This window comes from Seriola dumerili, unplaced genomic scaffold (assembly GCF_002260705.1).
Source record: "Seriola dumerili isolate Sdu_G_001 unplaced genomic scaffold, Sdu_1.0 BDQW01000321.1, whole genome shotgun sequence".
NCBI lineage: Eukaryota > Metazoa > Chordata > Actinopteri > Carangiformes > Carangidae > Seriola > Seriola dumerili.
This window is the reverse complement of record NW_019174576.1, coordinates 1,700,480-1,713,079: the sequence shown is the minus strand read 5'-3', so window position 1 is coordinate 1,713,079 and position 12,600 is coordinate 1,700,480. Positions and strand designations below refer to the sequence as shown.

General features: G+C 41.4%; 2 protein-coding genes across 3 annotated transcripts; both read right to left on the bottom strand.

The window, feature by feature from the left end:
• Positions 1-90: 90 nt before the first annotated feature.
• LOC111232038 (retinol dehydrogenase 8-like) lies at positions 91-3,485 on the bottom strand. 2 transcript variants are annotated; one of them, XM_022759380.1, is made up of 7 exons: positions 3,342-3,428; positions 2,125-2,141; positions 1,809-1,970; positions 1,463-1,642; positions 1,284-1,377; positions 613-796; positions 91-483 (listed from the first exon to the last, which is right to left on the bottom strand). In XM_022759380.1, exons 2-7 carry the CDS (start codon positions 2,129-2,131, stop codon positions 244-246), a joined length of 867 nt encoding a protein of 288 aa, XP_022615101.1. In that variant the 5' UTR covers positions 2,132-2,141; positions 3,342-3,428; the 3' UTR covers positions 91-243. The 2 variants fall into 2 exon arrangements, with proteins under 2 accessions (XP_022615101.1, XP_022615100.1); XM_022759379.1 differs by lacking the exon at positions 2,125-2,141 and having other exon boundaries at positions 3,342-3,485.
• Positions 3,486-3,768: 283 nt separating this feature from the next.
• Positions 3,769-11,277, bottom strand: LOC111232033 (adseverin-like). The gene is made up of 17 exons (XM_022759375.1): positions 11,149-11,277; positions 9,763-9,955; positions 9,477-9,631; positions 8,275-8,436; positions 8,029-8,178; positions 7,790-7,879; positions 7,564-7,696; positions 7,268-7,356; positions 6,947-7,162; positions 6,726-6,859; positions 5,963-6,053; positions 5,413-5,583; positions 5,138-5,312; positions 4,934-5,049; positions 4,747-4,824; positions 4,588-4,648; positions 3,769-4,504 (listed from the first exon to the last, which is right to left on the bottom strand). The coding sequence occupies exons 1-17, from the start codon at positions 11,260-11,262 to the stop codon at positions 4,335-4,337; spliced, it is 2,298 nt and encodes a 765-aa protein (XP_022615096.1). The 5' UTR covers positions 11,263-11,277; the 3' UTR covers positions 3,769-4,334.
• Between the last annotated feature and the right edge of the window lie 1,323 nt (positions 11,278-12,600).

The window sequence follows — 12,600 nt, the reverse complement described above, 5'->3', positions numbered from 1 at the left end:
AGTTAAGACAGTTATGGTAGTCAGTTGAATGTTTAAAACCCGCAGCAGGAGCTTACAGACACATATGTGAAAAGAGATTACATAGTCACCGTTAGTTGTTGCTTTGCAGTTTTTTAAATGTGTTTCAGCATTTCATCACAAAGAAGTCTTACAGCTGAAAATAAAGTAAAGGAAAATTACAGGAAACCATGCATGGATGAATGTATCTCACAAAAATAAGAAGGATGAGACATGGACTCTCTGTTAGTCTTTGTTCTTGTCCTTTTCCAAGGTAAAACTTTTCCGACTTCTCCAGCGCAGAAGTTTGAGGAAGTTCAGACTGGCGTTGAAGACTTTGTCATGTTCAAACACCATTTTGTAAAACGTGTCGATTGGGAGGTCGCCATTGGGGTCAGCGTATTTGAGTGTGGTCATAGGTGTGTAAAGAGTGTTGGTCTGATGACGAAAAGGCGGATTCTCCATGGTGATGATCTTGAATGTGTGCTAGGAGAAAAAACACACAACAAACGTAAAACAGAGGTATAGAATATGCTCACTAATTTATGTCAGTTGCAGTGTAGTAAAGACAAAATAATATATGATGGCTGGATTTTGTTTGTAGATGAACAGTACCTCTGCTACATCGTCTGCAGACTGCCCAAGGGTTTCAAAGATTTGTTTGTAGTTCTTCAAGTAAATGTTTGTGAACATGTCAGCAGTCACTTTGTCAGCTTTGCTGAGATCTGTTTTCAAGCCCTCATCATAGACCTTACGCTCAAACTCTGTTATCACTGGACCTGGCTCTATCAGGCTGATACTGAGGAAAGAAGAAAAAGAATGTCAGTGCAAACATAATCATATCGTCCCAATAAGAAACTGAAGGGCAGCAGGCTGAATGCTTCAGAGCTAATATTATTTTTAATACACTGTAATTGAACATTTTGTGTTAAGTAAATGCCCCAGTTCATCAGTTCCTATTTGAAACCACCCTGCAGAGCTCTTCACTTTGACATTTGGTTACTGAATGATGCTGTGTTTGGACTTGCCCCAAACCAGGGTGTGCTGTGGTTAGACGTGACATATTTTGCCTGGAATATTTTCCTCTCACTGGTGAGACAATGGATAATGGTGGCTCTTGTTGTGCAATAAGAGTGTGCAGATGCTTCAGACATGGACAAGTGTTGGTTTGCAGGCATTTTCATGGTTTTGTGAGCACAATATGGTTCTCACTGAGAAACTAGAACACAATGAAGTAGCAAGTGTCTGTGTTCTGCAGTAGCAGTATAAAATAATCTGTATCTTACTTGAGATTAAATCTCAGGGCTTGTACTGCCAAGCTTTCACAAAAGCCTTCCACTGCAAACTTCGAGGCTGCATAGATGTCATTGAATAGAATTCCTAAAGCAGAGAAAGAAACAGTTAGGAGATTGTTTTGTCACTATGAATAAGTGCTCTAATGATACACAGGGGGAACTATCCTTACCCTGAATACCCATGACACTGCTAATGACCACAATATGGCCTTTTTTCCTCCTCTTCATGTCAGGAAGGATTTCCTTCAGCAACCGCACGAGCCCAAAGAAGTTGGTATCCATGACAGACCTCATCTCATCAATTGACTGACACTCGATTGGTCCAATCATACCCATCCCAGCATTACTTACTGTGAGAGGAAGCCAAGCATGGAAAGAAATGTCATCAAGGTATGTACAGCACAGTTGCAATGTATTGGAAAAATGTGCGTAGACGCAAAGCAATACTCATTAAAGGCTGCGGTTGAAGAACGAATAGTTTTTCTGAACGCACTGAACCAAATGATGCGGACGTACTGAGAATGTCCACCCTGCGCTCAGGCAGGCTGTCCACACAGGCTTTGATGGAGTCCTCGTTACATACGTCCAGCTGTTTGATCTCCATGGTCCTGCCCAGAGTCCGACCTGCTGCCTCAACCAGCGCCTCACCCTTACTCAGGTTCCTCATGGTGGCGTAGACTATGACAAACAAAATTAATTTGAGGCAGTGATTTTGTTTACCACTTAGATGCAGAGGCGCTGGTGAAATGAAAGTCTACCAAAGTACATCAGACACTGATTCTTAAATAGCAAGTCCGCCATTACAAATTTATAACACATTTTTCTAACTTACCCGTCATGGTATGTCTGCTGCCACACCAATACAATGGACATGATAGAATTCAGTTTTTAAAGTTCAAAGCACTGAAAAATGACAAAACCTTTTTCCAGAAACAATGTCCCACAGACCTCAGGACTATTTCTTTCATAGGAAGTAGTCCCATTGAAGAACTGTTGACAGTGTGGTGTGTGGATTATCCAAAGTGATTAGGACATCATTTCTGGAAAGAGGTGTTACTGGTGCCAGCACAAGTTTCACGCATGAAAAACCAAACCAAAAAATTCTGCAAAATACCTTTCCTTTTGTGATTTGGATAAACTGACCCTTGAACACACCAGCCATTCTTCTCTTAAATGTTCTTTACTTATTTAAGGTGGAAATGTGTGCAGTACAAAAGCATAGTGTTCAAGAGCAATACATTTTGCTGTCACATTACTGCTGACTAATAGTCTTATTAAAGTCACTTGTTTACCCACCATCTTTATTTTTGATCAAAGTTTTGGTTAAACAAGGGACTGCACAGAAATTATTGGGGTGTGGATGGCAGCTGAACCCTATGGTCCGCTTTTTTAAAAGGACCTCCCCAACTTTACTGAAATTGCCAACAGAACCCAACTTTGACTTAGAAAACACAAAACACTGTAACAGCCTCCCCTAATATCTCAAAATAATATAACAGCAGTTGATCCAACTTGTTGAATAATAACTTTATCTGTACTAAAGATAAAGAATTGAAAATGGTGTATTATTTGAATCTGAACATGTAAATGGAACAATAATTTTCCATCATATCCAACCCTCCCTAACCCTAAACCATTGGAAATTATGGCTAACAAAGAGCGCACCCAAATACTACAGCCACTCTATTTTTAAACCAAGAGCAACTAAGTTATTACCATCAGTGACTAAATGAATAGGTTCAGGCAGCAGCTCTGTGTTCAAGGAAAGGCTGAAATCTTGTGTGAGAAAATGTTAAAAGACCCCATCATATCCTTCTAAAAACTTCTTCAATAAAAAGAAAACCTATATTGCAAACTCTCCCCGTTTGACCTCCCCTCTCTCCACAATCTAATACTTGTGCCACACCGACACCTTAAAATGCAATTTTTCTTTCTTTTCATTCGACTTTTGCTCCTCCCTCTATTTTCACACCAGTTACACAGTTTCAGTAATGGATTGTCAACCACAGCAAGTTTCAACAAAGCCTTTTAAAAACGTGGCAAATTTACCCATGAACCTCTTCTTCTCATCTTTTGCGATGCGGGTAGCCAAGGCAAGGCCAATCCCAGAGGAGCAGCCTGTGATGAGTACCACCTTCTGGTTCATTGTGCCTGGTTATAGTGTTTGTCTTGCAGATCCAGCGGCAGAGAATGAAAGAGGACAAAAGAGGAGCAGTAATAGGTGACACGAAGGCACTTTTAAAGCCCACTCCTTAATCCACAGGTCTGCAACTCAGCAGAAGCCTTGTGCACATGGCCTGGAGATTACCATCAAGCATGGCCAACACACGGTGCTGATGAGCAGTGAGGATTTAGGATAATCATAACAAGTTTATTGTGGCAGTGAGTCGTGAGATCTGAAAAACATAGTCAAAGACTCGATGGCAAAAGCTGCATGTTCTGGTTTGAATGAAAACCAATGCAATCAGAAAAAGACCACTTTCAAAAAAGGTGATGCTTTATTTAAAATTCAGCATTTCTTTATCTAAATTCATCTTGGCAATCGAGGCTGTGAAAGGTACGTTTTAAGTAAAAATATACATTATTTTCGTCACAAAGAAATTTGTGTTGTTTAAAATTCCAGCACCTCATATGAAACATAAGGCATCAGGTTTTTTTTCAACTGGATCGTAAACACTTTACAATTTATTGTTTTAATGCACATGAAAGAAGGAAAACAAGCTGCAAAGAAAAATCCCAGAAACTTTTCCAGCAAAGGTTCGATTTAATATATTTAAAATTCTGTGAGGGTGGAATAATAAGATCCTGTCTGTGTTCTTATATGACAGTGTGAATGTTATTTCAGACTTTGCCGTGTAATTTCAAATACAGCCTTTGAGATGCTAATTACACCTGTTTTGCAAAATGGGATGACAAATCTTCTAAAGCTCCGTGTATCTCCAAGCTGCCGTCCACCCACACAGAACTTTGAAATTCCAAACCCACCATGAGGATTCAATCTTTTCTGATGTTGTGCCAAAGCTACTGCTTTGTGGTTTTCTACTAATGCTTCTTGATACGGTCCTGTATGCGCTGCAGAACATCTTTGTCCCACATCTTGGGGTCCCAGGCGTGGAACCAGCCGGTGAAGGAGAATGGCTCCTCCCCCTGCTTAATGGTGGTGATGGGGGTACCACGACGGCCAGAGGGGTCAGAATTCACATACTCTTGGGCTGAAAAGGAAAACAAGGATACATTTGTGAACTAGTACTCTTCTGTAATTTCTCCCCATCTCTAATAGCTGTGCTTTTCTTACCAATCTTGAGAGATCCACTTTTCTCAGTCTCATTGGCCTCCGTTCCGACCCAAACGAAGATCTGGTGGGAAAGCAATAATCAAACAGCATTTTAGGAATAAGTCAGCAATAAATGAAAACTGAAACTGATCTATTTCATCAAAAGTGAAGACACCATACCTGATCCCAGGTGTCCAAAACCATGACATCATCGATTGCCAGATCCATCTGTGTGAAATCACCTGGCACCTCCTCTGCCTAAAAATTGAGCAGTACACATTTACAAAGTGGCTGTATTAAAAAAAAAAAAAAAAGCCAAAAAATGAATTCTTAATAAATCAAAATAGATAAAAAATTAAATACTTACTATCAGCCTGCCAGTCTTGTTGGAGCAGCCAAACAGTCGAGGAGGCCTAACTGTTTTCTGCAGGGTCCTGGAGGTCTGGTAGTCCTTCTTCCCACCAAGCGCAGCCCAGAAATCAGCTGACGATGAGGAGAAAATGACAGTTTTCCAAAGGAACTATTGTATTGTTATCCCGCAGAGATTAAAAGCTCTACTTTCAGCACTCACCCGGCTCCTTTGTCTCCTCCACCTCAGTGGCAGTTCCTCCCAATAGGCGGGCAACATGCTTAGCTGCTGCCATCTCCCCTGGATTTGCTCCCTTCCCCATCCACAGGATCAGGGACTTGGGTGACTTCAGCACGAAAATATCATTAGTGTTCAGAGAGGAGGCGGTGGGCTCCACCTGGGTCAATGAGAAACAAAGGGAGGGTGAAATGGTGTAAATTGTTCATTATTAGGTGTTGTTAAGCTTATGCTCATTCAATGTGGTAAGCGACGCTGACCTCAACAGCCCGTGTGGCTTTGGTGGAGCTCTGGCGGATATGGAAGAGCCGTGTAGTGGCAGGCTTGCTCTCACCGCCATGGCGGCATGTCCCACCCAGGTGGATGACCAAAGGTTTGTCCTTGAACAGGCTCACAAGATGAGCGGGTTCTTGGCCCTGAGTGACACGAACCTGCAGAGACACGGCAGTAGCTCAACCTATATGTCTGACGAAGACGGGGGTGATAGCAGTTATGCTAGAATGGCAGGCGTAAGCCACTGAAGGAATAATTTAACAGTTTGGAGAATGCTTATTCCCTTTCTTGCTGAGAGTAGGTAAAAGATTGATGGTAACATGGCAACATTAACAACACTAAATTATCACCTGTCTAGTTGCTTCCTCATTTCCTGTTTTTATGCTAAGCTAACCAGCCGCTGGCAGTAGCTTCATTTTTAACAGTCAATTATAAGAGTCATCAACTCTTGCCAAGTATTTCTCAAAATGTTGAACTATTCTGGAAGAAAGAAAAAACCAAGTTTTTTTTTTTTTTTCACTGTACGAAATATCTTACCTGTGTAGCTACTCCACCCATGGAATCGTCCAGCTTGACGGTGAGAAAGGCCGAAGCAGTCAGCTCATCCTGAGTGCACTTCTGCCCCTGCCTAAAGACAGCAAAGCCACATCCGTTACTCATTCCAGCTTCACACTAAATTAATTGTGATATTCACAAGAAAGTATGTGAAAGGCAACTTTCTTTGTAATACAAAATCTGTAGGAACAAACAATATACCCAGATGTTTTTGTGTGGCCAGATGTTAATTTTAAGCCATGCTACCAGCATCTATTTGATAAGAAAAAAAGCATTCCCATCGGCCTCAGTAGCACTTTATGTTAAGTGTTAATAGGAAAATATTGGCATACTAACATGCTACACCAAGACTACGACCATGGTAAACACTATGCAAGAAATTAGCATGCTGGTGTGTTAGCATTTAGCTCAACTGTGCCTAAGTATAGCCTCACGGAGCCACTAGCATGTCTGTAGACTAGTCTTCATGGGATCCAGAAACCAATATTTCTCAGATGTTATTAGGGTTCAAGACATCCGGCCATCCAGATATCTTGTCTGACTACAGCTAAACTATTTACTTCCTCTATTAGTATTCCTGTCGTATTACTTAATATTGTGAACCTGTCTTGTAGATGGTGTCTGTGTCCTAATCTAGTTTTGAGACCTTTATCATTTTAGTTTAGATTGTGCTCACATGGTGCACATTCCTGAATAAAGGGGGTCTAATGGGTAAATCCAACCATGCTGAAAAGGGTGCACCCACCAGGTGTAGATGATATGCTTCTCTCTGCCTCCTGTGTTGTACGAGTATAGCACCAGGTAACAGTCGCCTCCAAAGAACTGTCCATAAGTGGATGGGTCCACAGGTTCTTTGTCACCTCCTTCCACACGCCAAATCTACAAACACCCACAGCTGTCACATCTATATTGACATTTTGAAGAGGTGAATATAAAGCATGAGTGCACCTGGGCTAGTGAACATACCTGGACTTTCCCGGAGCCATCGTCCACCATGCCATGCTGGGCAGCCATGATCTTGTTGCTGTGGAGCGTGGAGGAATCGAAGGGAATCTGCTCCACCTGGGCGATGCGACCGATGGTGTAGGCCTTGCTTGGGCCTGTAGTCTCATCCTTGTCCAGCCAGTTGAAGAAGAACTGCTTAAACAGGGTGGTCTCACCCCCTGCTGGCATGACCTGGATCTGTACATGTCGGAAACAAACAGAAGTGTGCGTGCATATTCATAAACAGCAAGACAAGGACGGATGAAGTTCTGGTAGTAGACTTTGACTACATGGCCACATTACCTGAGTATTTTTGGGGTAGTTCTTGTCTTTAATGAACTTGTTTGCAGCAGTCAAAGCTGCTCTGCGCTCATCAGCATTTGCATCCTTTCCTGCAATTTGGGGTGTGGTACAGTGGTTAGAGACTCTCTAAACAAACATCTATGAATGACTCATTTGTTCTCAGTTGGAGAGGAACCACAGAGTGCAGACTAAGAGCTTGTTGCTATGATAAAACTGAACAATGATAAATACACCAGATAGAGTGTATCCAATGAACAAAAAGGTTGCAGAATTGAACAGATGTGCATGTCTCATACCTTTCCAGACAAATATCTTATTGTCTCCTTCATTGTCCAAGATGTAGCAGTCGCTGCTGGAGAGCATGTCTTGTTTGAACGGGGTTTTATCAGCCACCATAGTTGTCTTCATGGAGCCAGCGGCATCAGAAATCTAGAAAGAAAAGGGATAAACAAAGCATCATCTAAAGTAAACTTTACTCACAGGAGTTCATTTAAAGGGCTGATTATATTTGTGTGTATTTACCAAATGGAGAGATGCCTGGCCCTTGTTCTTCTTATCAACAGACACATCATCTGCGCTTCCTGGTGGGAGGTTGGGCATAGCTCCAAGCACCTATAAATAAACAAACCCCACATTAGCTACATCCTTCCCAGCAGGCAAATGAGCCACCAGATAAATTCTTTGACACAGCCACAGTCACAAATATTTCCAGAGGTTTCCTAAACAAAACTGTTTTTAAAAGTAAAAAAAAAAAAGCTCACTTTAATGACATCTTCCGGCTCAGAGCCTTCTTCAATCATGTGTACTTCAGCACGGCCTTTTCGCTCATTGTCGCGGATATCTAAGGCCAGCTCAGTGGTTTTCAGGCGCTCAAAGCGATTGCTTTCACTGCCAGACCAGTGGTAGATGTCCTAGGATTTCACAGTGAGCAGCAGAGGAAAACAAGATTAGTTATGGTGAACCGCTGTCTAACATATTTTGGGTATCCGGTCCTAATTCTGGATCACCTTTCCCAAGTCGATGATGAAGCAGTCTCCTTTGTTGAAGCTGGTCCAGGACAAATCCACCTCTGTGGCTCTGATCAGCCGGCGACCTTTAACGTGCAACAGGCGCTTGACATTTACGTCGTTGGTCACCACATGCTGGAAGCCCGAAGCTATTCCCCCTTTCTGTGACAAAGTCAAGTTGAACAAAGCATTAGAACTATTTGAATAAAAGCTGTATGGTATGTAGATTTCAAAGGATAGCTGTAAAGATTAATATTATTAGACTTTCTTGCCAAGATGAAGGATTAGATTAGATGAAAAGACTGATAGCACTCATGTTTGGAGCTACAGCGAGGAGACGGTTGGCTTAGTTTAAACTGGAAACAAGGGGGAACTGCTTACACCGGCTGATATGGCACTTGGTCTGTCGTTTGTTTACTATGTACAAAAACTGAAAGAGTAAACTGTTTTACAGTTTGTTACATGGTGGATCTGTTTCTTGGCAGGCCAGTGGAGACTTGTCATCACCAGAATGTTGACAGGAAACCATCTGCAATTCAAGGAAGTCAGTTGGGCAAGAACCCACAACTTGTCAGTTTTACTGGTTTTTGTACAGATTTCACAAAAAAGATGAAATTTAGAGGCACTGGTAGTAGCACTTTTTTTTTTTAACTTAGTCAGTTTAGCTGTTTTCTCTGTTTCCAGTCTTTAGGGCTAATCTAAGATAACTGTGTCCTGGCTGTAGCTCCATAATCTTCCTTATAAGAAAACAAATGAGTGTATCTGAGGTGTTTATATTCTGACTGGATAATTTGCACCAGCTGTGATACAAAAATACAACACAGGCTTGTCTATTTTCCAGTTGGCCACTTCAGATCATGACATCTGCAGCTTTGGTGTTTTGGCATTAGCGAGCATGTTCCTGCTCAGCTTGTTTTCTGGATCAAACTCTCCATGGAAACCTTCAGCGGAAAACCTGAGGGAGCAACCAACCACAGCTCCAAACAGTTCCCAAAATAGCACCGTTAGGAGTTCCACTTCCCTTATACACATACAATACCTAAACAACCACTTTAGCTTAGGTCATTACAATGTTTTCAATTGGTAGCTCAAGACTTGCTTTTGTTGTTTGGTAGACTACAAAGAAATGACTGAATCTCTCTTGTTTCCTAAAGGGAAATGTGAAAATATGTTTTAAAGGATTTACATGTATCATGTTTCACCTTGTACTTGATGCCGGACCTGAAGTAGCCCTGAAAGGTGATTGACTCTTGGTTTTGATACTCAGAGAACTGTCTTGGGGCTCCTCGCAGGAAATCGTCCAGCTGGGTCATAAAGATGGCGGCAGCACCCCTCTCATCCTGGGAAGCTTCATTGCCTATGGTATAACAGATAACGGGGGGGGGGGGGGGGGGGACACACCAAAACAAAACAATGAATGATGATCAGATAAGAGAGTATGGACAGACAAATGTGAGGAATAAGCCAGAGAGAATCTGAATCCCATACCAATCCACGAGTGGATGTTGTAAGAAGGAGCAGAGGTGGTATAAAGCACTATGTAAGAGTCTCCGGTGAAGAAGTCTCCATGGAGTTGAGAGGGGACAGGTTTCAAATCCAATTTCTCCACCCGCCACACCTGCAGGCCGGGCTTCTTCCCTGCAGCCTCGAACTCTTTGTGGTACGCCATAGTGCTAAAGGCCTGAGAGGAGACACGTCTGTCTTCATTAACAAGTAACTCACCAGATCACAGCAAGGACAACAACTTAATATAAAAATATATATAAATAAATAATATATATATATAAATAACCATAATTAATCACAGAGAGTTAGTTTGTGACAGGTTCATACAGGGCTGAAAACAATGATTGATTAAGCAATTTCTTGATCTACAGAAAATTCACTCAACTTAAGTTTTCAAGCATAAATCACAAACATCCTCTAGTTCCAGCGTTTCTTTTTCTTACTGACATTTTATAGATTCAAAATAACCGATTGTTGCTCCGGTTTTATATAAATTTGAATTCTGCCACTGAGACTCCTGAAGTCGGGAAACCGTTCTCATCAAGTTGGATTAGACTGAAGAAAAACTCCCAGACTAAAGAACAACAAGCAGTACAAACATACTGATCCCCACTTGTTTTTTATCATCACCACAGATAGTCCAGATGTTGAGAATCTCAGGAAAATTAACGATGCACATCACAAAGCACTCAAGTGCTCACTCAAGCAGTTTTATCTTTTTGTCAGTAATTAATTATTTCTTTCTCCTGTATTTACACTACATATGTTGCTTAACCTGTAATACAGGTGGCATGTTATTAACAGACATGTGGTGATATAAAGTGGTGATAAATCAGCTGATGTGTCAGGGAGTGCCCTCTCCACTCACTGTCAAACTGCAAAGGAAAGTGTTATGGTATGGTAATTGTATTTTGGGGCATGAAGAGCCACTCCCAACAGACAAAGATAATGCATCTGTTTCAATATGTTATTACTGCCCTGCCATGTTCTGATCCAACACAGATAAAAATAAAAAAATATATATGACTCGATATCATGTTCCACAGGAAACAGTCGTTTCCCCCTGTTGTTAAGTGACAGAGTTTCTGGTTATTATTCAATGCCAGGCGAACATTAACAACTTTATTCACGCATTCTTTCATTGTCCTAAATTTGACGTACAATGTATTCAAAACTTCTACAAATGTACTGTAAAAAAAAAAGTTCCTGTCAGTGTAAGTATGCTGTGAATAATTTACTTTCTCAGACGCCAAAATAACCAGTTGCTCTATAATTTCTTTGACGCTGCAGAGAGTTTTTCTATTGCATTAATCATTTTTGCAGAAATATGCAATAGGCCCGTGCAAATGATTAACAATTTTCCATTACCTGGTGCGGACAGAGGACAGATGTTGGATGTGAAGAAGGTGAAACTGCTGCTCTCTCAGGTTTTCCGCCCAGGATGTGTGCGCTCTGCTCTGCTATATAAGCTGCAGAAAACATCCGCGTTCCGACCAAGAGGCGTGTTCCTCCCGAACCAGCCCACTCTGCTCAAAGTCTACATAACCAACACCCTGCATGCAGCCACGAATTAAGATATGTACATTATGACACAATACTGGGTTAAAAGTGAAACCTTAGAGTTGGTATATGCTTCTCCACGGAGGGTAATCCAGTGTATGAAATAATAGAAAAACTCAGAACAACAGAAAACTGGGCAAGACTAGTTATTTAAGAAGTGCTCTGCTATTTTGGTATTTGTATTCTCCTTCTCTACTTCAGTATATTTCCTTAATCTGCTACTTCACACTTTCTCCGCTACTAGAGTTAGCACCACCTCCACCAGCCTCAACAGAAGTTGAAGGCTGGTGGAGGTGGTGCTAACTAGAAGTTGATGCATCAGTGCAACTGATCCACTAATATAATAAAATAACACTCACGTGTCATTTTTCTTAGTTTTAGTTTTGTACTTTCAGAACATTTGAATGATTTTTGTTTGAGTAGATCTGATCTGAATGCTTCTTCCATCAAAGCAAAAATCCATCATGATGCATTCATGAACAGTCAGTGCATGCAGCTTTTATAAATGAAAGATGGTTCATGTGATGTAATTCTGACATCACCTGGGGGTATTTATGATTTGCAAAGAGAAAAAAAAATGAAAACCATATCAGCACTGTTATCTTTTTCATCATACAATTCATAGTAGCCCACTGTAGGTAAAAAAAGAAAGCTAATTTTGCATGACGACAGGATTGTAAGTGTAGGAAACAGACATCAGAGCTTTAACATTGATGCCTGACTTACACAAGATATATGAGAATGTAAATGTTAGTTTTATGTCAGAAATGAAATGTAATGAAGCAACATGTGTCCGTTCTATAATCATCACATTAGTGAACTGGATCTAATATGAACTGTTGACTCCTCTGCTTCCTCAGTCCCAGAGTGGATCTGTAGTGGCAAGACCAGCAGCCATCTCCTGGGAGTCATTAATCCTGTGTGAACTGTGCAAAACACTCGACTTATGTGGTTGCACAGTTGATTTGGTAATTGCGTTGTTGTTTTTTAGCATGTGTTTGGAGTGGCCGGAGTCTGTGACCACTCTGACTCCCATGTGTCAACGTGACAGAAAGGGAAAGCATAAATCTCCCCTCTGAGCCGCCACTTCAGGTTAGGGCTGGGTCCATCACTCCTACTGTTAGAGCTGCATCAGCACATTCTGCCTTGTTGTGTAGTGTACACACAACACACACATTCCCTGTCTGGAACATACCACTGTGCCTCCACAAGACTAAACACATACACAAGCGCATGCACGCGCACACACACACACACACA

What these genes read in the sequence shown, in the direction of transcription:
- LOC111232033 (XM_022759375.1), bottom strand. Translation starts at nt 11,262, where the DNA reads ATGTTTTCTGCAGCTTATATAGCAGAGCAGAGCGCACACATCCTGGGC. An exon ending in TAAGATATTTGTCTGGAAAG is followed by an intron (nt 7,357 to 7,563) that starts GTATGAGACATG and finishes CCCAAATTGCAG; the next exon opens with GAAAGGATGCAAATGCTGAT. An exon ending in AAGCATATCATCTACACCTG is followed by an intron (nt 6,054 to 6,725) that starts GTGGGTGCACCC and finishes TGCTGTCTTTAG; the next exon opens with GCAGGGGCAGAAGTGCACTC.
- LOC111232038 (XM_022759379.1), bottom strand. Translation starts at nt 3,438, where the DNA reads ATGAACCAGAAGGTGGTACTCATCACAGGCTGCTCCTCTGGGATTGGC. An exon ending in TGAGAAGAAGAGGTTCATGG is followed by an intron (nt 1,971 to 3,341) that starts GTAAATTTGCCA and finishes TGTTTGTCATAG; the next exon opens with TCTACGCCACCATGAGGAAC. An exon ending in GCCCTGAGATTTAATCTCAA is followed by an intron (nt 797 to 1,283) that starts GTAAGATACAGA and finishes TTCTTTCCTCAG; the next exon opens with TATCAGCCTGATAGAGCCAG.